Genomic DNA, 26180 nt, shown 5'->3' with positions numbered 1-26180 from the left:
TTGATGCGATGAACTACCTCATGAGCTCAATTATTATTGTTTGGGCCCTCAGGATTTCCTTTCAGAGTATCAATATGTGGTTCTTTAAGCTAAGCTAAAATTTCTTGCATCACCCCACTGTATTGGCTTCCCATAAAACAAGTTGTACTTACCTTTTAGAGATAAGGGAAAAAAGAAATTAAGAAATGCTTTTGTGTTCATAAAGATCAGCCACTTGTAGTGATCTGTTTGGCACTGGCTTAATAGGTGTGTTATTAGAGGCCACCTGGTTTTCTTGTTGCGGCAAAACACATCCTATTTAATCACATCTTATCACACTTGCAGGATAATAATTATTGGAGTGGAGATCAGTCAAACCATTTCCAAGCATAACCTGAATTCAAGGTATAGGAATCAACATATATGAGTTGCAGATGTATATACATTGAAGTTGATATATGCTGTACACTTTTTTTGAGTGTCCGGGCCAACTTACAAGCACCCCGACTAATTCTGTGGCCCAATCCCTCCGTCCACTTGTGGAAAGCCCAATTAAAGTCGGAGCAAAGCTCCATATGAACTGGCTCCAAAGAAATTGATAGCACCGAGAGGGATATAGGTTATATACTTACCACTATTTTACTAGGCTGGGATGTTAGAGGGAAAAAGAGGATATATTTCTACAAAAATCTCAGACCTCAAGGTTCTCTGAACACTTCAGACCTAAAGCTCCATGACGAGCCTAAGCTGGCTACTTCTAAGAGCAACTTTACCAGTCAAGGTAAAGTAGCTTTTTAGCTATAATAGCTCATCAAATTGGGAAAAAGAGTCATGCAGCAGCTTCTGTAAACAATTAGGCAGAGTTGCTCAATCTACAGTTGTAAGCTACTTGTAGCTAAGGACTGTTCATTAGGTATGTGATTGTTAATATTATTTTCTCTCTCCTCTCTCCGTCCCTCTCTCTTCCTCTTTCTTCTTTTTTGAAAAATCTGCACTTTGGTACGCTATTGAAAAGGAAAGAAAATATATTTTAATAAAGGATATGTTAAATAGATAATGTTTGTGTAGTGTTGAAAGAAATGTGAGTAGGTAAAATGAAAAATGTGCACTGTTCACGAGTTTTTTTACCTAAGTATTGATAAACTTGCTCTAACCCATAGCTCCAATCTGTATAAAGTGTAATCATATCCATACCTCTGCTTAGCGCTATGTTTGCGGGTTATGAGTCTTTAAGTCTTGAGCTTTTCTAGTTTTTGAGATTGTTTGGATTGAAGTTTGTGAATTTGAATCTTAATGTACTGTGCTGAAGTTAAAGTTACTACTGGGAAATTGGGAACTATTGTTGGAAGTTTCTTTGCCAACACCATTCTTGAGGTTCCATAAAACGTTTTGGTGATTCTGATTTACAGAGGAAGATTGGGGTCCATGTCCTGGTCAGTCACTGATGATATCTTTGTCTCCGCTTCACTGGCAAGCTATCTTGACAGTACACCTCTCTCTCTCTCTCTCTCTCTCTCTCTCATGATGTACAAGGCGGTACGTAGATATGCATGAATATGTATGTGATATATCACCGGCCGCGTTTGTTAACAATTACAAGTTACTAGATTTGTAGATTATAGTTTTTATTTTATTTTATTATTAGCTTAAAATAATTGAAAACAAGTAGGAAAAAAAACAAATCTAATTGCTTGACAAATTTGACTTTGGACACAGCATTGTTATTTCACAGCTACTGCTTTCACATTTACTTTGATGAACATCAGAAAAAGGAAAAAACTGCAGTATGCTTGGCTCCTTAAAGGCTCTATTTATCATACAGGAAAACTTCTGGTCTTGACGGGAGATGGTCGGAAGCTCCTGGGAAAACTTCGCTCTTTTGATCAATATGGTACGACTACAACCTCATAGTCTCTTACAGTACACAGTACTAAGGTTTTGCATAAGCTTTACTTATTTTTAGAGAAGATGGGGAAAGTAATCACAAAGGTATTTGATTGAGGTTTCCTTCCCATTCACAGCAAATATTGTTTTAGAAGGTGCATCTGAGCGGGTTACCGTAGGAGATCTTTACTCTGATATTCCCTTAGGACTGTACATAATCCGTGGGGAGAATGTCGTCTTAATAGGAGAACTGGTATTTTATCTCATCTCCCTTTGAGACCAAGATATACAAGATAAATACTGTCTAAAGTTAAATTATTTTGTCTGCTTTAATTTTGCTGATGATTAATTAATATAGGACCTGGATAAAGAGGAGCTTCCCCTACGTATGATTCGAGTATCAGCACCAGAAATTGAAAGGGTTAGTTGAGCATAAAATTTCCAATCAACTCTTTTGTGTCTCCGTTTTTTTTTTTTGGCTTATTCGATTTTGGTTCATCTATGATCTGTTCAGGCTCAGAAAGCAGAAAGGGAAGCCGCTGACTTGAAAGGAACCATGCGAAAGAGAATGGAGTTTCTTGACATTGATTAGCGGAAAAAATTATTGGTTAAACATCACCAATAAATACTGTAGAGTTTCCTTGTTGTATATATGGAGATTACCCAATACTCACTGCCAGAATGTGGAATGAACACAAGAAACAGACAACATAATAAGCATAGTATTCAAAATCAAGAAGCTCAATATGTTCATCAAGTTACAATCAACAATAGCACAATTCGACATCAAGATACATTAATTCATAAGATAAAAGAGGTCAAACCTCGAGTAATTCCAGCAGCACAAGGGTAAATACTATAAGGTGAGATAAAGGGAATATTGCGATATGGAGTAGTTGCGAAAATGTCTAATTCATTGAAATAAAAAAAAACACTTCCACTCTTAAAGTACAAAATTTAAAACATCTCATTAAGTCACTCGGCAAAGGTTAGCATATTGATCAGGGATTCATGTTTCGGAAAGCGTGAAATGAGCTCAGATTGTCTTGCCAGCTCAAAATCCTCAAACTGGAAGGCTGGAGCACATGTGCATCCTACCAAGGAGAAGTGTTCTTCAGGTTCCCTGCGTGGTGCAGTTTTGACTGCTCCGTTTTCTGACGAAATAATGATGTCTTGGGTTGGAAACGCACCAAACCACACATTGGGAGGCACTGTGTACTGAAGGAGCTCACTAGTTCCGATTGGATTTGGACCAAGGCAAGTTAACTTGGCACTACTATCTTTTTCATTTAATTCCAATACCTGAAAGAGAATGTTTGTGTTAAAATTAGATTCAAAAGGGTATAAATTATAAAATAAACTTTGAGAGGGAAAGCATACTATATAGATGGACAAAAGACATCTGATAACTCCTTACGTCGGGGAAGCATCGTAATCACCTGAATATTAAGATGGTTTTCTTCCCTTATATCTCCAAGCAGGTAAATCAATGCATTATTTGTTTGTAGACTTCCATGAATATATGATCCTTTCTTAGTTTTGGTTTTTATAGGTAAGCATGATCCTTAGTTAGTTCAACCCTTCATACGGCTAAAGAGATGTTTCAGACAAGAATACCTGACAATTTTGCTACAGGTTAAAGAAGTTAATTTAAAACTCAACATGAAATTCTCCAGTTGGTGCTTAGAAAAACCAGATTTAGGTTATTCCTGCTGGTGATGTCAGCACGAAACAGGTTCAAATTTTCAATCCATCATGCCCATCAAATAACATGCTGTCCAAACGCAAATATAACCATAAGCATTTTCTTCCCTATGATTTTGATGAGTAACTCCATCAACAATGACAAATACTGGACTACTGTAGTAGAACTCCATGGATTGTGGACTGTGATCGTGCTCGTGGGTGCAGATAAGATAGTGTGTTGAATGTACCGTAAGAGGTTCTCCCATATAAAAATGCCAGGTTTCTGCACAGGGTATACGATGGAGGTGCGATACACTCCCAGAAGGAAGCAAGAAGTAAATGCACGTACTGATAGGACGATCAACCTTGTCTGCAAAGGAAGCCAAAATAAGGATTCAGAGAAACAACTTAAACACACGAATTGTCCAGATACCAAATAGCTACAATTAAGTTATTTAATAGGATGCTAATTCTTATTTCATTCCATTTTGCTTTCTTTATTGGATTTAGAGCTAGATTATAACCATTTTGAGGATCTTCAAAGGTCCTTGATTTTACATCTAGAGCTGATGTCGATGGGATCAAGTATACATAGGTTACTTCTCATAAACTCTAGAACTAGCTGTTAAAAAAAAAAAAAAAACTCTAGAACTAAAAGGCAAATAAAGAATCCGCAAATCCGAAGTAGAAGTGTTTGAGTGTATGACAAGAGGAGTTATTTCCCTCAATTCCTAAGAAAAAAGGCAAAAAGAACATGTTTAGATGCTCAACTTTCTTGAAATGCAGAACTCATTTAACCTTTGTTACATGGAGTCTAGATAAAAATTGTTTGTATGACCCCCACCCCCCCTTGATTAGAGTTTGATTGGCCAACCTTTAGATACGTAACTGCACCCGATACTCATACCACAGTCCACATAACAAGGCATATAATACAACTCACAATGGGGTCCTGGCAACCCCAACAGGCTACAATGATAATCCAATTTTACACATGAACAAATGACAGTATTGTGCTAGTTCCCTGTTTGGAGTACATCTAACTGATATTTCAGATGTCATTAAAATCAAACTCAATCCTTTTGTTTGCACGGGTACGCACATAAAACAATAACATACAAGTAAATTCAGCCGTTTCAACCTTCCTTTCCCCTCAGAAATCCAAAATCCAAACATTAGATATGGAATCTAGAGCCGAATTCGCAAACCCAAATGTGGACAAAGAAACAAACTGTGACTGTTCACTAAAAAGTATTTGAGTGGCTATGCCGATTTAAGATGACTGAGACCCAGATCCAACATAAACAAACAGCGTGCAATCAGCATATCAGTTGTATAAATGGAAGTGGAAATTCAAGCCCATCATTTGTGGCCGAACACATATACTGACATAGACAGGTGAGAATGGATGAACGTGACCCAGTCGACCTTAGATCCGAAGAAGGAAACGAAGCCGGAAATAGAAATGGGGACTTACATTGGGGGGGAAGCTGAGATTTGGAGAGGAGGACAGAAGTATCTCTGAGGGTTTCCGAGTAAAACCCACCCTCTGGGTGGGGCTTCAGATTCAATTTCTCCACAATCTTTGATGCTGTTGCTGATGATGAAGCCATCTTGTGTTCCCTTGATCGCCTCTTTCAACTGATGACTATATATCACTCTCTGTATACACGAAGATAGGAATTTGTTTGTTTATCTGCACAGACGTACTGTATTGGTTTTGCTTGCACGAAGGAGCCGAGCCTACTTACTGTACTGCCTACCCCGCTTGACCCTGGATCCCCTTTGACCCGATCTCCGTCTGCAAAATTCTTTTACCCTTTTTTCCTGACGAAACTCAGAAAGAGTTTCCCAAGTCCCAACGACACTGGACTAACCAACCGCGCCGGCACCGGATAATGACTAAAGTTATTTTCTTTTTCTTTTTCTTTTTTCAATTGAAAGAAGAGATCGTTTCCATTAGAGTAGAGTATATGTAAAAAGTAGAAATTCGAGACCCTACTTCACAGGCGAGGAGATTCAAACCCTGATCTCCTAGCAAGATGTAAGAATTTTGGTCAACTAAGCTAGTCTCACTTGATTGGATAGTGATTAAAGTTACCAATATAATTTTAAAACACAATTTCAAACTCAATTGCATTTAGAATCATTTGACGCACATGAATCCACATGCATGAACACAATTATTTTCAGAGTTGGTAGACTTTTTGCCGGATAATACTGTAAATTGCCCCGTCCCATTTTATGTGTCCATAATTTTATATATATCTATTTAGATAGAACAAAAATTATTAGTAGTTTTACTTTATAATGACTTCTATATGAAGTATGAATTTAATTTTCTATTTCACAATTAATTCAACCAATTATGAACTATAAAAGTATGTAAAATATTATTAATGTAAAAATCAATAATTAAAGATAACACGAATCCGGAAAAGAGACAAATAAGAGTACTTTTTCACCTCAAAATAAATTAGTATCTATAAATTTTTAAAAAATAATTTTTACACTCTACTTTTTTATAAATGCAATCTACATTTTGCTTTTAGAACTCGGTATGCAATTTGAGGCACTAAAATACAATTTTTGAAGTGTTTTCACAGAAAATAGAGGGCAAAGGCCATTTTCCAAGAATATGCTTTCTTCATAGGAATACAACATAACAAATTGGAACGTACGTCCTTTTTACTAAAATTCAAGTTTACGTAACCTAGATTGATTAAATGACACTTCAACAAGCGTCCTGTATTTTTTGTAGAGGGATTCCATCTCCACACAGAAGATTGAAGACTTCCCCCCTTGGCTTAATTGGGGCGAGTAAAATAGCATCCAACTTCACAATCTTTTCTCAAATTTTGTTCTGATTTACTTCTTAAAACATTTAGGAACAAAGAAATGGTCTTGATAATATGTGAGAGAGAGAGAGAGAGAGAGGACAACATTATTGTTCGAAAAAGAAAGTGGAATGCCATACATATTATGCATTCAAAAGCATTTCATGTGCACAATGGAAGCATCGGACTCCATGTACTCTTCCTTGGAAATCCACATCTGCAACACAAACACCACATATATAATGGTCACCGACACTTTAAACTGGATCACCAATTACTCATTTAAACCAACACACTTTTTGTTCTAAGAAAAACAAGTCACATTAATGGACAAAACTTCACTATCACTCCGGTTAATTTTCGACTGCCAATTAGAAGGTACCTGCTGAAAGGAACTCAATGAAGCCAAGATGGACCCACCGATCCAAACGCTGTACTTCCTCTCCGGAGGTGCAACCACCCTAACCCCAGGGTGTGCCATTGAACTCAGCTCCTTCAGTAACCGATCTGCCAAGCCGGGTATCAGGGTGGTACCCCCACTCAGCACCACATTTGCATACATCTCCCTCCTAACGTCCATATCACACTTTCTTATCGCCCTAAACACGATCTCATGGATTCCTCCTGATTCCATACCAACTCTACTAGGATCAAATAGAACTTCTGGACACGTGAACCGTCCGACTCCAACTCTTATTACTTGCCCATCTGGCAACTCATATTGTTTTTCTAGCTCCGAGCTTTCCTTTGATTTGGCGATTTCCTTCTCAAAATCCAACGACACATAAGTGAGTCGCTCCTTAATGTCCCTGACAATCTCTCTTCCCGCTGATGTGGTAAACAAGCAACCTTCTTCTTCCGCTAGGATCTTCATGAGGTATTCTGTCAGGTTTTTCCCAGAGATCAAGCCGTTGCACAGCATGTGAAAGTGCGTAACCTTCGTAAATGGGGACAACATGCGTCATGCCTTCTCCAGAATCAATCACAATTCCTGACCAAATTTGATGATGTGATAATGTACACCATGCTTATAGAGCCAAGGAGAAAACTTAAATTCGGTTACCATCGAAACCTCAAAAAATAGTTCTGTTTCCTAGGAAACCAAAATGAAACCGCTGCGAAACATGCCAAAAATTTGACTTGTTTCAACACCTATTAGAAAAATCCAAGAGATTGGTTTATAAATATCATTGTTTGTTTGACATTTCTATTATTTTTTCGACGCGTTTCCAAAACGTTTCAGTTTTCGTGGCTGATGAGAAAGGACACTTAGATCCTTGTATAGACTATACTCATGAGTGTTAATCGAAACTGCTGTAGGGAGGACGGAATTGTTTAGTTTTACCTGTCGCACGGCCACTGCCATAGAGGGAGAGCACTGCCTGAATTGCTATATAGGTGGCAAGAACTTCAAAAGATTCAAACATGATTTCCACCATTTTCTCTCTGTTAATTTTGGGATTCAGAGGGGCCTCTGTTAAGAGGACAGGGTGTTCTTCTACGTTAACCCTGAGCTCGTTTTCAAAGGTATGATACCATAGTCTCTCCATGGCCTCCCAGTCCCTTACAATCCCATGATCAACTGGATAATCCAATCTGAGGACCCCACGGCGTGCTTGTGCTTCATCTCCAAAGTACATATCCTTCTGACCGATTCCAACCATTGCCTGGTTGTTCCGGGGATGACCTATCACGCTTGGAAAAACTACACATGGAGCATCATCACCAGCAAAACCAGCCTGCAGATAAAGATGCTTATCAAAATCCGTTGTTTTGATTATCAGGTCTGATATAACATGTCTTTCTATAAACAGGAGAAAAAAAAGATCTGCCTTACCTTCACCGAGCCTGATCCGTTGTCACAAATGATTGGCCTGCTCTCATCACAGTCCATGTCGTGCATCCCGAAAACTTGTTCAAGACAACAGAAGTAATAAAAGTACGAGGGGTTTTTCGAAACATCAGCTCCTGTAATATATTGAGTGTGAAGCCAAAAAGGAGGGGAATAAAGGCTAACTTTAGCTTTGACATGAATATTAGAATAACTTCCTTTCGGTTGCTTAAAGAGGATGTCATTCTGTCATGGAGTATTAAAATCCAAACCAAAAGGCCGTTTACATTTTCCTTGTCTTCCTCTGAATCATTGAGTTATCGATGACCATTCTCTCTGAGAGTCTCGCTAGCCTGAGCTAAAAGGTGAATCTCCTGAGTCCTGACCTCGTCATATGAAAAAGTGGAATCTGGAAAAAGAATTGTTATGGGAGCCAATAATTACTCATCATTCAGAAAGACACTGCTAAATCACTTGTCATTCAGAGATACGCGGCTAAACCACTTGCACCAGATGAGAGGCAATGGGTATACGTCAATGCCAGTGCCCAAAATGCTTGTGAAATGGTGTTTTCTGTGGCACAATCACTCCCTCCATAAATGGTGATCACATCAACTTTGGTTTGCCACATTTTTTCATCACATGAAGCAAATTTAATTTTTATTCCCTTTTCTATATTTTTAGTTTTTTGTTACAACCGAAGAGCTGCGACCAACCATTGCGATCAAGAAATCTCCAAAAGGAACCATTTTCTAGCGCAAGTGCACAATCATTCATGACCATTAACTCCAATCTCGCATACCTCCTAACTCCAAAGTGCCAGACAGTTAATCTGGAAGTAACATCATCGGAGCAAGGTTGTTGTAAAAACATTTATTATTTCAAGTTAACAGAGCATCCATTTAAGGAAATTACTGTTCTCAACACGAAGAAGAACAAGCAACAAGAGATGACTGCTTTAAATGTGAGACTCAAAAATCCAGCCGTTACTATCTAGCCCTGCATAACTCTCCTCATGAATCCTTGCAAAGAGCTTCCCATCCCTGCACGAACAGCTTCTGCTAAATAATTTGCCTGCAAAATTCCCACCATAGAGCTTGTAACCATCAAAATCCTTGACTTTCCACTACACCCATACATGTGAGGAAAGAAAGCATGAACTTCTATATGGCAAATACTTATGTAGGTAGAGCGATACCTCTTGAATGCTCTTTTTCAGATCAAAAGCATCTCTAACTCGTCCATCCAAGAATGTCCACGTATCCCGGAAATCTGAAAGCATTTGACAAGCCAACGATGAGCAAAAATTTGACGGCTAGTTCCATACACAGATATGCAATCAAGGAACAGGTAATGGGCCCAATTCTACATCTGGCCCAAGCCGATAGCATAGAGTACGAAAACCAGTACGAATGAAGTGCCTCTTGCAATGAGCAGATAAGAACAAGGAATTGGAATGGGTTCTCTCTCCCTCTGGCTTTATTTTTATTTCCAACGAGCTTTGAAAATAACTTTTCCAACTTGTACTTCTGTTGCACGACACCAGCAAGGAAAAGTCTAGAGACACGCCATAAAACCCTCAAACACAGTCAAGCACTGTGACTGTGTGGTAAGCAATGAGCGGGTTTCATGGGGTCTATGTAGCACTGCAGTGCTTTGAAAACAAAAATGAGTCAATTGACTTGACTATGTTCCTCAAGACTGAATTGGAAAGGGGACAAAAGAAACTGAATAACTAATAGTACTCCATTTGAAACGTCTGCATAGGTGCCAGTGTGCCACAAACAAATCAATGTGCATGAGTGCAAAAAAAAAAAAAACAAGCAAAAAGGCACATCAACAAAAGGATTCAGGCACATCAAAAGTGAAGAGAACATACCTGGTGAACTATCAGTTAGCATGTACACCTCAGTTGCTGAGTATATTGCTCCAAGCACAGCACGCTTAGCATACCAATCAACATCAGTGGCCACATCACCAGCAGCATGCCATATCTCATCAACCAGCATGGCTCGTAGCTTAAAACTTCTTGGAATATTCTGAGGTTGTGCCTGTGCAGCAAGTAACCAAAGATTATTTTACCAGTACTTAAAACTTAAGAGTTAACATGAATCACTAATCGAAATATTCCAAAAATTGGCACCTGGATGGAAATTGCTTGAGGCCATTTAGATATGTAGGGAGCCTGCATTTCTAAGCGAATCCTCACAAGCTTTGAAATGCGCTCACTAGGTATTAAGTTCCTTAATTCTTCATCCGAGTCAATTCTATCAATAAGCTTTTGCAAACAATCATCCATGAAAAACTGCAAAACATATCGAAAGGGAAATATGAAAGAAAATGATGGTCACCAAATTCATGGAACAAGAAATTAAGGTTAAAAGTACAAATGATGTACAAAATCAGTCTCTGTATCCAAATGAGTAGTCAAAAGACTATATTTTATAGTGATGAACTTCAGCGGCATTTTCATCCCAAAAAAATGGAAATATACCTCTACTAGTGCAGCTTCTTTCCGAGGGAAAGAACCAACAATAGAAGGAGAAACACCAGCCTCTCTTGCTCCTGCAATCATAGCTGCTTCAGTCCATCCCAACCTAGGCTGCAAACCGACATAAGTCAACTATCGAAACCTGCACAACTCGCAATTTCTACGGTCGAGTAAAAGCACCTAAAATGCCACATAGAAGATGAATCAGCTCATTTTGTTTACGAAAAAGCTTTTAATATGAAAGCACTTCAAATTCCTTAGAAGAACTACCCCAAAACACACCAACAATGTCCTGTTGTTGCACAGTATCCCAAACATTTGCATTGAAAACACACAGCGTGCCCCACTCAAGCTACTATGGGCGCCGTCCAACAATCCCACGGATTATTACACCATTCTTGTCAACTCCAACCCCATCACTCCAGTCCTTAGAAAACCTTATCTATTTCTATCTTAAACTCTGAAAATTCTCCCATTCCCTCCATAATTCATATTTCTATTAACTACATATTTAACACAATATATTCCATAATTTCCATTCCACGTTGATCTCTTTTTTAAACTACTTCGGAAGAGAATGATCCTCCAAAGTATAGAGAAATGGAGTAACGGAGGATGGCTCGGAGTCTTGGGTTGGAGAAGCCCTTATAGTGAGTTGATGTAATTCACTCATGACCGAAACCCAAGTCTGACACGCGAACCAAACCAGTATGCCCTCTTTGAACTATATCACAAATCCAACTGGCTTGACTCTCTGACCAGGTCAAGATCCATGAGAGAGATTCACACATAACAAACTTCACTCGTGAAAAACCTTTCCTATAGATTAGCATGAGAAATCATCTAGCAGGTGATATAAACTGGCATCCAAAATGCAGGGGTCGAAAAATCTAGCCCCGAATTGGGCATACTCTGCTTAGCTACGTAGCACAAACACGGATACAGATACGGATACGGACACGGAAATTCTAAAAAAATGGGGATACGGACACGGCGGGAGACATGCCACGTGTATAAATGAATAAATAAAAAATATATGTACATATATATATAAAAAAAATTATGAACCATTGTATATGAATAATTTTACAAATTGTATAAATTTTTTCCAAAGGCATAATTACAGTTTAACCCAAATGTTTTGAATAATTTCATATTAATCCCCAAAATTTAAAAAATATTACATTTTGACCCCCACAGCCGTGTCCCTACCGTGTCCCCTACCAAAAAATAATAAAAATTATTGGACACCCCATGTGGTGTGTCCAATACGTGTCCCCACCGTGTCCCCGAGTCCAATACGTGGGCACAGCACCCTTTTGGAGTGTCGGTGCTACATAGCTCTGTGCCAAAATCACACGCTAAGGTTTTTATTTTTATTTTTATCCGCACGCGCTAAGGTTTGGAAATGCAAATTTGATGAAATCATATAATAAGGTTTACAATCAACAATGACCCACAAATCCCTTAACTGCCACTATCTCAGGGGGAAAACCCCCAACAGGATATATGAAAGGGCCATTTTTAAAATTTGACCGATTGGACATGGAGCTTGGATTACATATTCAATTACAGCCATTTGTGTTAGCCCAAAGGTTCCTATGGTACCTTGTTGATTTTGATGATAACTAACCATAAATTATAATAGGAGAAATATAATTGATTTAATGATATTTGATATTGATTTGGATAATTGTTTAATTTGTAGGATTTGATTAAGCTACACAAGGGAAGAGTCTACATCAAATCACTATCTTCAATAGTCAAGATTTAAATCAAAAGGAGGAAGATAAAGGACAAATCTTCTCCTAATTTTTAATTAGCTACAAGGGTTTTTATGGATAGCAAATTCTAATCAAGGAGGAAGATTGAAGATTACTTGGAGCTTCATTATCTCTAATGGCTAAATGATGGGCTCATTGAGAAAATGGAAGATTGATTTTCTGATTGAAGAAGAAAACAAGTCAAGTGGAATATGGCTACCTAAATGGGCTCTAACGGCTAATGTGGAGAAGGATGGAATTGTGTAATTAATATCCAAATATGAAGTGGTCCTTCTACGTCCTTTGTTGAAGCATATATATAGGCCAAGGAAGATTAAAGATATGGACCAGAGAGCTTCACGGAAATACTTTAAGGAATACTCAACTCTTCATCTTGATATCTATACACTTATGTGAGAGAGCTCTTATTTTGATCTTTATTGTAAAAGGGATTGTACACCCTTATTCATACTCTTGTGAGTGAATTTGTGAGTGGTTTTAGAGAGAAAATCACTTGGTGGTTAAGTGTTACTAGCACCGGAGTCAAAACTAGTTGGATTAGGTGCGACTAACACCAGAGTCAAAAATAGTTGGAGCAATTAGGGATAAATTGCTCGTTGTAAAAGTTGTCTAGCACCCGCGAAGCTAGAAGAATTGTAACTATTGGAGATAGTGCAGCAAATCCCGGGTTGGACACTTGGGGAGTGGACTAGGCCGTGAAGTTGCGGACCGAACCACTATAAATCCTTGCGTTTGATTTCTCTCTTCCCTACTCTCTTTACTTTCCGTTTGGCATATCTATATTGCATAAGTGAATTGATTATCCTCTGAAATCAGACTTGGGATAAAATAGCATGCATATTTTAGTCGATTCGTTCATATATTAAAGCCCTAGAAATCTGCTGATCGGTTCTCTGTATCTGCTGTATTTTTGCGTTTGAGCTAGCTCAATCTGTGTGCTTACTATTTTGAGTCTGCTCAATCCTGTTGGGTTAATTGTTAATTTATTCTATTCTTGCACTTAGTTTTTAAATTCTGCATTATATTCGAGATACCCAATTCACCCCCCTCTTGGGTTGCTATTTGGACCAACAATTTGAATCGTGAGAAAGAGTCTGATAAGAAAGGAGACCCCTTTCTCATCGGAGGGGCCAATAAAAGAATCATTTTTGTACTTTTCTCTCCATTTCTCACCAAATTACTCAATCCAAATGAGTGATTCGGCAACAAACTCTAATAGTGTAAAACCACACTCCAGGGAATGAATGCAACAACCGAGCCCACAACACACGGGAATCTAATGGGATTACGCACACCATTCGTCCAGTCGATGAAAAAACACGAAACTTCACAACAACAACAAAAAGAATAGAAAAAGAATTAAGTAGACAGACCACATAAGGAAGCGAGGCGCCGAGTACGCGAGCTTGCTCATCCTGGTATTCGGCTCGGGGCGGTCGTGAAGAATCTCGCGAGGTCTCCTGCTTCTCGTACCGCGGAGTCGCGTCTTCTTCTGGAAACCCCGATGATTTCGATGAAAAAGACGATGACGATGTAGAATCGTTAGGGGGCTGTGAGCGCGGGAAATTAAGGCTCTCATGAGAAGAAGAAGAAGAAGAAGAAGAAGATGCCGAAGTGGAAGAAAAACAACTCGGTGGGTTCGGTGCTAATAGGGTTCGAAGGTGGGAGGTTTGCGGGCGTGGTAGGAGGAGCAGCCGCCTCGCCGCCAATCGATACATATTTGTTGCTTATATTTTGGATTTGCGTTCCGCTCACAGTTCAGAGAAGACTGAAGAGAGAGAGAGAGAGAGAGAGGGAGACGAATTCGCCGTGGCAGGAGGTGATGCCCCCACTTGTCGTCATACCTGCCTTCCACAATTCCTTGTTAGGGCCGCTAAAATCATTCGGTCCGCTCCGTTTCAGATTGGGCCCTGTAAAATTGGGCCGTGGGTTTGTTGGTAGGGTCTTGGGCCATCTCAAATGGGGTCAACACAATCCGTATGACCAAGAGAATTGGATCCTCTCGCAAGTTCCTTTTGTCTGGCCTCTTTATGGAACCTTCATGGGTCCACATTAATGATTGAAACTGATCACTTTTTGCATATTGTCGAGAACATCAATCATGTTAAAAATTATGTTGATCAGATGTTAGATGTTTTTGAAACACATTTAAGATCAAAATACCATCAAATAAAGGGTTTAACCCCAATGTTGCAATATATTTTTTAAACATAAGTTTGTCCGGAAACATATCAAACCACTATCTGATCAATAGTACAAGTTTGGGTGTGGCTAATGTTCTCGACGAGGTTTAGAAAAGTAATTGGTTCTCATCATTGAGGTAGGCTCTAAAGAGGTCCAAAAAAGCTGTAACTGAGCCGATCCAGTTTTGGAGGAAATTAAAGATGAGCCAGATCCATAACTAACCATGCCAAGTTTACTGATGTAATACGGAGTGTCGTGTGGTGCCCCGATTCATCTCTCCACCACACATTTGTATTGCTTCCACTAAAAATTTGTGGTGGAGAGATGGTTGGGCATCACTTGCCAATGGGACATTGAATAATCACTTGTGCCATTGATGATACAAGCAAGGAGAGCAGCCCCTTAATCTTGCCAAAGAACCTTCCTTCCAGAGGCAGCTCTATGTAGGGCATTGCATGGTAAATTGAACACCCAAACAATTTTTTTTGCTTAGAATATATGTAAAAATTATGTGTTAACTTTTTTTTGAACACCCAACTTAAATATCATTGAACACCCAATTCTAATAGTCTTGAACATCTAACCCAAAAAAATTGAACACCCTACTCAAAACTAATTGAACACTCAATCACAACTCAATTATAGCCCATTAATCTAGATAATTTGAACACATAACACATTACCTCAAATAAAGCTTCTAATCATTATTAAAACATTGAAAAAAGAAAGAGAAAATGAAGAATTTATAGGTGTAAGTATTATGTTTTTTTTTTTTTTTTGTGTCTAGTTAGCTTTTAGAATTACAAACAAAGCTTTAAAAAAAATTCAACTACATTGCAAACCCCGTTAACTTGAATAATAATCTTCGAATTTAAGACTGCGATAGAAAATCTCATCATGTCATCATAAAGAACGACAATTTCGAGAAGGTCAGTCCCAACATACTCGCTATAATTTCTTTCAAAAGGTTTTTAGTAGATTAAAATGGTTCAATGTTGGCACAAAATATGAACTCATATAGAACAACTGTAAAATTTTACCCCCTCCATTCTCAAAACACTGTCTACTAAGCAATACAACTACTTTCAAAAAAAATATTTGTTAAAAAAATAGTATCTATTTTTAAGTTCTCATTTCGCTTGGTAGTTAATTTTTTTAGAATAGAGGTTATGTTTTTCTACCGCACTATTTATACATGTATCATTGGTTAATAGATCAACTGGTAGAGTTAAGATAAATGTTGAACACCCTACTTTAAATTCTTGGAGCCGCCACTGCTTCCTTCTCGTCATTTATAGTGGGGAATCATTAATTGTTGTTATTATCGTAGCAGACATAACTTGTTCTCTGTGAATAAAGCATGCTTATCGTGGCCTATAGTGTAAAGAGTTTTCCGAGTCCCATTGTAAACTGTAAATGGTAGCGACTTTCTACTCTTTGTAATGTGTACAAGGCTAGTATAAGCTATTCCGTCCGACGATGGCTAGAGGAAAGAAAGTCAGATTCAACTATCGGTTTGGCAAAAGAGGAATAGTCACGTCGTGTGAGATGGTCTTACGCGTTTCACAAAACGATTAATTGTTATATATATAGTCGATATATTATCTCATGAACAACTTATTCTGATGCTGCAATGCGTAGATATATTTAGTTTAAATTTTGCTTTCTTGCTCGTGCCTGGTTGGAGAATGGGTTGGACTCCCACTCCCATATTCTACAGACCGTTGTTAGCTCTAGAGTTGGGTCTGACATATGAAGATAAACATTGGTGGGTTTTTGAGCTATTGGGTCGTAGTATTTGTTCTCAGGTAAGAAGAAAATAGCAAATCCTAAACTGTTAACTTCTTGTATTGTTCAAGTTTAGGCTTCCTCTAATCACATCTCTATGTGGCTGCAGCACTTCCATACAGAGAAAGATAGGCTCACCATATTTCTCAACGACGGTAGCCAACCTACGAAAGAAGAGAAGGGAAAGCCACAAAAAGATAGATGGTCTCAATTAAACTTCAAACTACTGAGAGTATATATGTTCAATCATTATATCAAATGCATACGAAATTTTCTCTTTCCCACGTGAAATACAAACTGTACATCGAACACACACGCATGCATGGGTAACACGCGAATGCTACCAACAGTAGAAAAATGAAATTGAATGCCCTATTAGGTCCTTCCCAGCTCCAAACCTTGTGAGGATGACTCTGCCTCTGTCCACATAACTTCACTGCAAAATGTTGGGGATGGCAAAACTTTACGCAAATGCTTTTTAACATGAAATTAATTTAAAAAACCCAACTTCCACTTTAAAGAATGGAACGAAAATAACGATTTTTTTTGCACGAATAGACGTTGGCTGTGTGCTTTCTTCAAAATGCACGGGCAACATAAAGGGGATCGACCTTAACCTCAACTCCCCCAAGTGTTATTTTTCCCTTTTCCCAGCACAATTTTTGGATTCTGAGAGCTCCCATTATCGACCGTGTGTGTGTTTGAAGGATTGGCTGGACCTTTTGACAACCTTGTCTACACGTCTCTACTACAAAAGCCACTTGTACTTATCTACAATCCTGGAATCAATGCTTTTAGTCTTGAATCTCTTCTATCCTCCTAATGGCTTCATTCATGTCCATCCGTTGATCAAGATTACTTTCAGTACAATCGGCTCCAATGTGTAGTAGCCTCTCCATATCCGCAACTGAATTTGTAGTGCCCGCTATCTCTGGATCGATCAATTCTCTCTCCCTCTTCTCAGAAACAGCTGATCTGGCCCATTGCACGATATCAGTCCCTCCCTTTTGGTTGCTGAGATACTGGCTAGGGAATTTTCCGGTAAGAATTTCGAGAATTACAACTCCAAGACAGAAAACATCACTCTTTGGAGTGACTTGTTGGTACAGAATGGCTTCTGGGGATTTAAAGGCAAACATAGCTTGTCCAGCTTGAGTGTTGTTGATTAGTGGATAAAAGGCATAGTCTGAGAGAAGTGGCTCATAACTCGAGTCAAGAAGAATGTTGCTGGATTTGAGATTCCCATGGGGCAGCTCATATGATGCAAATTCCGAGTGGAGGAAACCCAGACCTCGGGCCACACCCTTTATGATCTTGAGACGAATAGGCCAATTCAATTCAGCATGAGAAATCCCGCGATCCGCTGGAGCAAAGAAAAGTTTCTACGGTAAGTACTTGAGGAAATGGCCAAGAGGCCAACAGGATCAACGGTTTACTTAGGTGCCACGAGAAAGAAGGTCAAAAGTTCAACTCCTTTTTAAAGATGTTAATATATCTATTCTAATCATATTTCCATATAGTTTTTCTGAGAAAGTGTTTTATATTTGAAAGTGTCCGTAAGTACAAGATAAATATAACAAAAATTCTAAAATGATAAACACTTACGCACCATATTGAAGACATTTTTCTTGTCGGTGTTTATGGAATTAACATAACAAAATGCTAACACCACAAACACTTATACAAACTGTGAGTCCCACACACACTGAACGGTTGTCATGTGTGCGGGACCCATGTATCGTGTTTGTAAAAGATTCATGAAGAAAACTACTATGTTTGATATGTAGATCTTGGATTAAACCATGGGAACAAGAGCTTTAGTTTCATACCATGCAAGACGTACAACAAGCTGCCTTTAGAAACATGCTGAGACACCAACAGCTTCTCATCTTTTCTATAATGGTAGGCCAAAGGTGTCAACACATTCTGGTGGCTCAATCTCCCCAGCCGCCTCATCTCTGAATCAAACGAATCCTTACTCATCTTATTCATCTCCCTCACCCTCTTCACCACAACCGCCACCCCATTCGCCATCACCGCCTTATAAGCAGACCCCAACCCTCCGCTCCCCAGCACCTCCGCCGCGGCCTTCATTAAATCAGCCATCCCAAATACACCCATCTCCTCATTCACCATCACAAGATCCCCAATTCCCTTTTGGGACGACCCTCTCCGGGTAGACCCACCTTTTTGGCTGTGGTTCACGTCCACGCTCCGTCGATTCGAACTGTGGACCCGCACCTCAACCACCTCATCAAGATTCTCCTTTCCCAGCTTGTTGAACTTTTCTTCCTTGCCTTTTCTTGACCTCATTACAACCGTAATTGCCAACAAGGTGACAAATACGCCAATCACAACCCACCCCGTGACGGATTTATCTGCTGGTTTGGAAACTTGCTCTTGTGATGCATTGGAAACACTCTGAAGGCATTCTTTTCCAATTGGGTTCCCACACAGACCCGGGTTCCCCTCAAACGTGCGCGCACTGAATCTCGACATGCTCTCTGGAATCTCTCCTTCTAGTTTGTTATTCGACAGGTCGATGGAACTTAAAGATTTTTGTCCTAATTCCGGAATAGCCCCTGAGAATTCGTTGTTTTCCAGGCGCAGTTCGATCAAATGTGGGATTTGACCCAACGAGTCAGGGATTTTCCCGGAAAATTTGTTTCCCGACAGCCAGAGTTTCTTCAACGACAGCGTTTTGGAGAAGAAGTCCGACGGGATTTCCCCGGAGAAGTCGTTGAAGGATAAGTAAAGAGCCTTTAAAGCGCCGATGCGGCTGAAGTCTGGTATCGGGCCGGAGAAAGAGTTGTTAACCAAGGTGATGGTTCGAAGTGTGGGGATTTCGAGTAAAACGTCGACGTTTATATTGCCAGAGAGACCCATTTGGGGGAGATGGAGGCCGGTTAAGACGCCGTCGTTGCACATGACGCCTGCCCAGGGGTCTTTGCTGTTGCAAGGGGAGGTGTTCGGTACCCAGGAGCTGAGGGCGCCGGTGTTTGAGAGGGATTTCTTGAGGTTGATGAGGGCGTCGGATTCGGGTATGGAGCGAGAAAGAGGAGAGAGAGATAAGAGTAGGGGGAGGAGGAGGAGGAGACGAACAGCGGTGGCAGCGGGGGACATGGTTGATGAGGCGGAGGAGGTGATGGGACAGCTCCGGCTGGGAGGAAGCGTGCCGCGCTGTCCGGAGAGATGTGGGGAAGTCTCTGAGTCTTTTTTGGGGAGGGGAGTGTGTGGTTTTGTTTTGTTTATTTTTGGGATTGTTGGGATAGGTTGCCATAGTGGTGGGGAAGGAGTGGTGGTGGAACAGGCCACTAGAATTGTGAAATTCTAAGAATAGAATTCAGAATCTTGGGGTGGGGAGGAGAGAGAGAGAGAGAGAGAGAGAGAGGAATGTGTTGAAAATATTGGTTTGAGTTTGAACATGTCATCGTCACAACCGGGTTTCTCGGTGTGGCTGGTTCGACAGAAAGCATAGAAATGGTGGGGATGAAAAGCTCAGTTCACTTCGTTGTAAAATTGCTTTGAGCTTATGAAATTGGGAGGAAATAATGATCTGTTATGAACAAGTCGCCCGGATACTATTCTTTCAATCCAAGCTACACATGCAAACCAACCGAGATGCTCATGAACAGTTCGAGCTCGACTTGTTGAAAATTTAGTTAATTGCTTAACAAATGAGCTCAAGCTAACTTTTTAGGTTGCTTAATAACATTGGTGTACATTTTATTTTGGTACACACCCTGTCAAAAACTTTCCGCAACAAATAACCTTGGTGTACGTGACTATACCCTTGCGTGGAGGTATGAACTTATTTGCTTTTGAACTGGAGTTCAAGTTCAATATAAGTTCGGCTCCTTTATATAAGTTTGATCAAGCTCAAGTTTCTCAAACAACCCGAGTCAGGCTTTAGTACAAGTAATTTTTATTTTTACAGAGTTGAGCTCACACACTCTCAAGTTCGACTTTCGTTTGCAACCCCAATCCAAGGGGATCTACTTTCCCAATCTGCACATATTTGCTCAATAGGGGTGCTGAACGACTCAAACACTGCCAAGATGAAAACCCACAACAGTTCAATGAAATTAAAGGCAAAATTTGTAATTCAGTACTTTACATGCTTCTTAGAGCATGTACACCAATGAAAATGTAAAAATGCTAATCAACAGTGCACTTTTTTCATTTTACCTACTCATATCTTTTTCAACACTACACCAATATTATCTATTTTACCTAACTCCAATTAAAATGGAGTATATATTTTTCACTCATTTTTTTATTATCTTTATTGTTTAAAGAGAGGAGAAAGGAGGGAGGAGAGAGAGAAATAAATAATAAAAAAAGAAAGGAGTACGAATAATGCATAGGTAAAAATAGAGAACAACTATTCACAAATGCATTTTAGCTCATCTTTTAGCTCATTTGGTGTAGACTATTTTTTATGTTTCTCTTAGGTAAAATAGCAAAAAATGTAGTTTGTACACTTGCTTTGCTCAAACAACACAAAGAGACATCAAAATTTTACATGAATCCTGGCCTCTGGCTCTAGTTCACAACACACTGTGATGTGAAAGCCTGCAAGAAAAGGGAAGAAAACCATTGTTATAAGTTACATAGTTGTACATGGCCCTCTAAAGTAATGAAAACAACTCGTGAATGTAGAGCTTTAAGTAATGAATTTGAACAACTGTGATCTTGCAAGCGAAATTCAACCTAAAGTTGATCGATTTGTTCGACTTGGATTAGACAAAGCAGACAGCAGTTGATGCACACAGTACGTATCAATCCAAGCAGAACAAGTCAAGCAATTTTGACCTAGAATTCCGCTTTACAAAACTGTGTTTTGTTGGTGAAACGTGTGTCCTCATTTAGCGTCATAGCTAAATAGATTTTGTTTGTGATGTAAGACGACATACCGAAAAGATGTTGCAGTGGCCGGGATCTGCAATGTGAGCCGCCAAATTCTCAAGGGGTCCTTGTCCGGTATAAACAGCTTGGAAGCAAAAACCAACGAAAGCAAGCATAGCAAGCCGCCCATTCTTGATCTCTTTAGTCCTCAACACCATCACAGGCTGTGGAGACCCTCGCCCCCACATTAGGGGATCGAACCATAACCCGCCTGGGTAACCCACATCAGGTTTCGGTTTCGTCTTATGGGGTAAATCAAACTCCATGTCAACGCACCCCGGGTTGAGCATATCGGCCCATCTCCGTCCTTCAACCCAACCCATGAGAATCATTTGGACCACAAATAAGGTGATTGGGTCAGCGAAGTATTCTATTGCACCCGCGTCGAACCAAGAGTAGTTTTCGATTCTACCCCAGGTTTCTAGCCATTCTGGGAAGAGAATTCCTGCGACGGCGAGCATTGCCCATCTGCTGTGCATTAGCTCCGCTTGTGCAAACCATTTGAGTGAATCTGGGTCGGACCCTATCAAATTGATGTCAAGAAAAGATCAACTCCCAACACCACAACGATTGCAACAACAATGCCTAACAACATTAACTGCTTGAAACTTTTGTGCATCTCATTTTGAGGAAACCGGAAAGAATCATGTTCGATCTGCCAAGGGAAGCTGTTTTTGAACTCACTATGCCACACTAGAATACATGCGTACCTAAACCAAGTGGGTCGAAGCCAAAGTCTCCGGGAAGGCTGCAATCAGAATAGAGGAAAATAGATAGTATTGAAGGAAAAAGAAAATCATTCAACATGAAATGAAGAAGCGTGACAAGTACTATGACATAAACTATGCACTTCTTTTTGTATTACTAGGTCTATGCAAATTGTGGTTTGTGATGTTTCCCTATTCTCTCTCTTTCTTTCTAATGATCTGTTCTTTGAAGGAATGGCTTCAATTTGATGTCTGGAGAAACAGAATGCTCTTCAAATCACTAATCCCAGATGCAATTTGATTTAAGGTACCATTATATTGATACAGTACTGTATTTTTCCTTGAATTTGGTTCCTAGCATAGGCTAATGAACAAAAGGCCAGATGAAATTCTTCTTTTGGAGCCGAGGTTTCGCATTCAGCATTATGCTGATTTGCATTTTAGGTTTCAGAGACCGGATTAGAAAGCGTTATGAGAAATGAACCAGAGAAATATAATATCCAAAAATAAACTCGGGAGTAACTTTCTGGATTCTCATTATAAATTCGCAGTATTCTTCTGCAAAAACTATTTGTATATATATCATCACTTTCACAAATTTCTATTATAATCTCAAAATCATCAATCTAAGGGTGAAGAATCTAAAAAAATAATTGGCTCATGAACACCTTTAGTAGAGCAGTTCAAGTTGTTACCTGCCATCAAGCCACTCAGGGGGTGAAGTACCAGGGAACCACAATGGCCTATCCGGAGGAAGTGGTTCACAAACACTTGACCTTCCACCCTTTTTTGTTGCATTTAAACGAGTTTTCGACGCCAAACATGTCGCAATTTTTCCTGATGCTTTTCTGGGAATTCCCCTGTAACCAAAACATGAACTTAGACGAATCAGATTGAGAGCCTTGCCAAAATCATGTTGTACAGTAGTTGTTCTATACTACTTACCTCCATTTCAAAAAGAGTGTCCAGTCCGCCAAGCCAAAACTTCCAGAAAATTACATTTTTGCCAAAAAGTTCAAAACTTTATTCACAAGCTGAAAGAATTCATCGATATCGACTAATTTGCGATATAAAGTTTGAATTTTTTTGAATGTTTATTTTTTGAAAATTCTCGTTTTTCGAACCGGACTCTCTTTTTCAAACTGAAGGAGTAGTGGAAGAGCGGCGACCTAGTGGGAGGAGTTGTCAGTGCAGCAGTAATGAAGGCAGTGGAAAGGGCCATGAGAGAGAATGGCAGAGGTTTTTTTGCTTATTACTGTTGTTTTAGAAGGGTGGCTCTGCCATGGCCAAAAGAGCTTATCTAGAACGAAGGTGTGGAGTCATATTGCATGAGATGGGGCCAATGGTGGATGAATTTGACACGTGTTTGGATATGGAATTGGATCAGGGATCTCTGAACAAAATTGTGGAATCTGGTTAATGTAAATTGTACCCATTTCTAGGGCAGAGAAGATTCCTAGGTCCATGGGCCTAGGTCCAGCCCAAGATAAAGGCCCCGTTTGGGAGTGCACCTTTTTGTTTCTTCCAAGTGAAATTCATTAATTTAGAAACGATTGTTGGAGTTTTTCAAAATAAAATTGGATTTTAGTTTGGAATTTTCTGAAAGGTTGCTACACTTTTCACATGAGTTGTGACTTTATGTAAATGATTGTAAGAGCATCCACATTGTAATAAGCAAATTGGTATGGATAAACAAACTTAACAACAATGCTAAAAAAACACCTCACATTGTAATAAGCAAAGTTACAAGTCTTTTAGCAAATAATCAAATTCCATCCATTCCATAACCAAATTTAACAACTTTTACCAATAACCAAAACTCAATAACCAAACCCAATAACCAAAGTCAAAACTAAAAAACACCCCACATTAGAATCGTCTCATCGAGACGAATAATTTGATGTGGTCGAATGTGATTAAAACTCGTTTGCAATTGGACATAGGTACATTGCGTATTGTGGAGGTTTTTTTTATAGGGATGCAAAAATAACCAATGTGGAGGTAAAATTTGTTAAGTTTGATTATGAACTAAATGGATAATCAAATGCTGACGTGACACATTTTGGTTATTGAATTTGATTATTCCCATTGCGGATGCTCTAACACCCATTAAATTGGGGTGTATTCGTTTGAAAGATGTGATTGTTTGTTAGGAAAAGATGTGAATTATAGGGTGCCTCCAAGAGGCATGACCCTTCCTAATTAATTGTTTAAAGGGTGCCTACTAATAGGCACGTTCCTTTCTATTAACTGTATTTGAAAGACATGATCTTTCCTAACTGGTGTCTTCAAAAGACATGACCATTCTTTATGGTTGTTTACTAGAGATACAACTTTTCATACAAGAGTGCTTATAATTCTATAAATAGACCATTTGTAAAGTCATTCAATGGACTGAAAAATTCCATACTGAATTGCTCTCTTTCGCTCTACACATTCTCTTCCTAGAAATGGCAACTTGATATTCTGTTATTTTTCAAAATAGAGTATCAGTTCTTGGTTCTTTTACATTTACTTAGCAAATATTATGTCTGTCTTCATTTGTGCAAACGCAAATAGAAAGAACCAGAGTTCGGATTTGATTTATCTAGAAGGCGGATTTGCTGTAACCCGGTGCACACTTTTTGGTGGGGGCAAATACTGTCTTTAGGAAAGCGTTCTCCTAACGTGACTCGAATGCTTCTACCGTTCCAAGTTTAAAGAGACGACGCCATCACTTTCATCATAATGAAGAGTGAAGACCAAATTTCCAACAACGTAGGCCTTGGAGACACTTTGAGTTGGTGTTTTCAATGACCAAAGCCCCTCGAAAAATCAAGTTTAGTCTCTAACTGTGACGAAGCAAAAAAGAATGTAATCTCGCACAACGACTTGCTTTCTCTTTTTGTGTCGTGGGCGGTCACATGTCCTTTCATTTGTACAATAATCTAGAAGACCTTTAAAGAATATGCGCAAGTGTACGAAATTACTTGTCCATCCAGGGTTTCCATACCGAGTTCGGAATAGGATTAATGGTGTCAAGCCATCTGAGTTCAAGCCCGGTTCAGCTTATTTTATATTAGGTCTTGTTCATGCTCTTTAAACATCATGGACCCTTAGCAGAATGGAACTGGATCAAACAAGGCCTTTCGTACTCATCAGGTTAGGTCCCTGCTTTATATATAGTAAGCAAGTATAAACGAGAATTTGGTAGATCTTGTACTACTGAACGGACGGACAACATTATTGATTTGAAAGCAAAATTAATAAAGCAGCCAAACACGTCACAATACTTCATCTTAAATGGTATAGGTGCCAACTATCAGTACTTCAAAACCCCGCGAAGAAGACAGTTGAATTGCGTTGGATTTTTATCTGAAAGTGAATGTTTTTCTAATCGAATTACTTGTTACTTGACTTTTACCGTTACCAAAACATCGCAGGCAAGTTTAATTGTCCCATTATTTTGCAGAACAATTAAAAAAGTGAGATTAAGAATAGGGCTAGAAGGGACACGTGGGTTTCCGAGATATTAACGATGAAGGACAGTCCATAATTCGTCGATGTGTGCGTTAATCGATCCGAACAACTGAGTTATTAAAAAAAAAAAACGATGAAGGAAAATACTTCCGCCCCTGGTAATATAATTCACCTGACGCAACAAGCATCTAATTAGCTTATCCCCCATGTGGAGCCAATCGGGAATCACGCATGTCCTAAGTTAATGAAATAATCTACTACGTACTGACTCATGGCAACTTTTACAAATACAATTTGGAGGTAATGAATGGTGGTAGAGATCAAGAAGTTGACCTAATAGGAGTACTATACTTACATATAGTTAGTATATTAATTTCTTATAATTTTGGTTTTTATTTAGTAAAAAAACAGTCTTTTTATATTCTCATTAAGCAAGCAAATGGATGCATAAGTTGTCCGTTGTTGTTTTTTTCCCTTCTATCGGCAGTTCAGCAGAAAAGAACAAAAATGATTTCGTATACTTATTAAGGACCCCCACAAATTCTACAAGGATAACACAAGAGTGCCATCAACGCCGGTTACATGAGTAACGATGCTGCAAAACAAGGATAAAGAACAAGAGATAAAAGATAAATTAATATA

General features: G+C 39.1%; 5 protein-coding genes and 1 pseudogene across 7 annotated transcripts; 1 reads left to right on the top strand and 5 right to left on the bottom strand.

The window, feature by feature from the left end:
• Window positions 1-231: 231 nt before the first annotated feature.
• Window positions 232-2530, top strand: LOC131325063 (sm-like protein LSM1B). 3 transcript variants are annotated; one of them, XM_058357109.1, is made up of 7 exons: window positions 232-246; window positions 325-384; window positions 1389-1465; window positions 1802-1870; window positions 2001-2116; window positions 2222-2284; window positions 2378-2530. In XM_058357109.1, exons 3-7 carry the CDS (start codon window positions 1405-1407, stop codon window positions 2453-2455), a joined length of 387 nt encoding a protein of 128 aa, XP_058213092.1. In that variant the 5' UTR covers window positions 232-246; window positions 325-384; window positions 1389-1404; the 3' UTR covers window positions 2456-2530. The 3 variants fall into 3 exon arrangements, with proteins under 3 accessions (XP_058213092.1, XP_058213090.1, XP_058213091.1); XM_058357107.1 differs by lacking the exon at window positions 232-246 and having other exon boundaries at window positions 373-387; window positions 1278-1465; XM_058357108.1 differs by lacking the exons at window positions 232-246; window positions 325-384 and adding an exon at window positions 1134-1274.
• Window positions 2531-2567: 37 nt separating this feature from the next.
• Window positions 2568-5343, bottom strand: LOC131325062 (uncharacterized). The gene is made up of 3 exons (XM_058357106.1): window positions 5027-5343; window positions 3798-3919; window positions 2568-3165 (listed from the first exon to the last, which is right to left on the bottom strand). Exons 1-3 carry the CDS (start codon window positions 5160-5162, stop codon window positions 2839-2841), a joined length of 585 nt encoding a protein of 194 aa, XP_058213089.1. The 5' UTR covers window positions 5163-5343; the 3' UTR covers window positions 2568-2838.
• A 109-nt stretch (window positions 5344-5452) lies between these two features.
• LOC131325060 (actin-104-like) lies at window positions 5453-8797 on the bottom strand (annotated as a pseudogene).
• Window positions 8798-8951: 154 nt separating this feature from the next.
• LOC131325061 (uncharacterized) lies at window positions 8952-14318 on the bottom strand. Its single transcript, XM_058357104.1, has 6 exons — window positions 13866-14318; window positions 10712-10819; window positions 10361-10522; window positions 10097-10268; window positions 9416-9489; window positions 8952-9291 (listed from the first exon to the last, which is right to left on the bottom strand). Exons 1-6 carry the CDS (start codon window positions 14208-14210, stop codon window positions 9211-9213), a joined length of 942 nt encoding a protein of 313 aa, XP_058213087.1. The 5' UTR covers window positions 14211-14318; the 3' UTR covers window positions 8952-9210.
• Window positions 14319-16713: 2395 nt separating this feature from the next.
• On the bottom strand, window positions 16714-19800 carry LOC131326951 (pollen receptor-like kinase 3). The gene is made up of 2 exons (XM_058359873.1): window positions 18294-19800; window positions 16714-17827 (listed from the first exon to the last, which is right to left on the bottom strand). Exons 1-2 carry the CDS (start codon window positions 19585-19587, stop codon window positions 17259-17261), a joined length of 1863 nt encoding a protein of 620 aa, XP_058215856.1. The 5' UTR covers window positions 19588-19800; the 3' UTR covers window positions 16714-17258.
• A 1015-nt stretch (window positions 19801-20815) lies between these two features.
• On the bottom strand, window positions 20816-23405 carry LOC131326986 (photosystem I chlorophyll a/b-binding protein 6, chloroplastic). Its single transcript, XM_058359929.1, has 5 exons — window positions 23249-23405; window positions 22775-22939; window positions 22083-22120; window positions 21381-21895; window positions 20816-21039 (listed from the first exon to the last, which is right to left on the bottom strand). The coding sequence occupies exons 1-5, from the start codon at window positions 23299-23301 to the stop codon at window positions 21010-21012; spliced, it is 801 nt and encodes a 266-aa protein (XP_058215912.1). The 5' UTR covers window positions 23302-23405; the 3' UTR covers window positions 20816-21009.
• Window positions 23406-26180: the final 2775 nt, after the last annotated feature.

This window comes from Rhododendron vialii, chromosome 5a, assembly GCF_030253575.1.
Source record: "Rhododendron vialii isolate Sample 1 chromosome 5a, ASM3025357v1".
Lineage (NCBI taxonomy): Eukaryota > Viridiplantae > Streptophyta > Magnoliopsida > Ericales > Ericaceae > Rhododendron > Rhododendron vialii.
The sequence above is the reverse complement of the archived record's forward strand: the minus strand, read 5'-3'. Positions and strand labels throughout refer to the sequence as shown.

Coding starts and splice junctions, on each gene's coding strand:
- LOC131325063 (XM_058357109.1), top strand. CDS start 1,405: ATGTCCTGGTCAGTCACTGATGATATCTTTGTCTCCGCTTCACTGGCA. Junction 1,466..1,801: donor ACTGGCAAGCTATCTTGACA/GTACACCTCTCT, acceptor TTTATCATACAG/GAAAACTTCTGGTCTTGACG. Junction 2,117..2,221: donor TCGTCTTAATAGGAGAACTG/GTATTTTATCTC, acceptor TAATTAATATAG/GACCTGGATAAAGAGGAGCT.
- LOC131325062 (XM_058357106.1), bottom strand. CDS start 5,162: ATGGCTTCATCATCAGCAACAGCATCAAAGATTGTGGAGAAATTGAAT. Junction 3,920..5,026: donor ATCTCAGCTTCCCCCCCAAT/GTAAGTCCCCAT, acceptor CTTCCTTTGCAG/ACAAGGTTGATCGTCCTATC. Junction 3,166..3,797: donor ATATGGGAGAACCTCTTACG/GTACATTCAACA, acceptor ATTCTCTTTCAG/GTATTGGAATTAAATGAAAA.
- LOC131326986 (XM_058359929.1), bottom strand. CDS start 23,301: ATGGCCCTTTCCACTGCCTTCATTACTGCTGCACTGACAACTCCTCCC. Junction 22,940..23,248: donor CTGACAACTCCTCCCACTAG/GTCGCCGCTCTT, acceptor TTTTGGTTACAG/GGGAATTCCCAGAAAAGCAT. Junction 22,121..22,774: donor CCTGAGTGGCTTGATGGCAG/GTAACAACTTGA, acceptor TTCTGATTGCAG/CCTTCCCGGAGACTTTGGCT.
- LOC131326951 (XM_058359873.1), bottom strand. CDS start 19,587: ATGTCCCCCGCTGCCACCGCTGTTCGTCTCCTCCTCCTCCTCCCCCTA. Junction 17,828..18,293: donor CTTGTTGTACGTCTTGCATG/GTATGAAACTAA, acceptor TCTTTGCTCCAG/CGGATCGCGGGATTTCTCAT.
- LOC131325061 (XM_058357104.1), bottom strand. CDS start 14,210: ATGTATCGATTGGCGGCGAGGCGGCTGCTCCTCCTACCACGCCCGCAA. Junction 9,490..10,096: donor GCTAACTGATAGTTCACCAG/GTATGTTCTCTT, acceptor AAATGCTTTCAG/ATTTCCGGGATACGTGGACA. Junction 9,292..9,415: donor TGAAAAAGAGCATTCAAGAG/GTATCGCTCTAC, acceptor GGAATTTTGCAG/GCAAATTATTTAGCAGAAGC.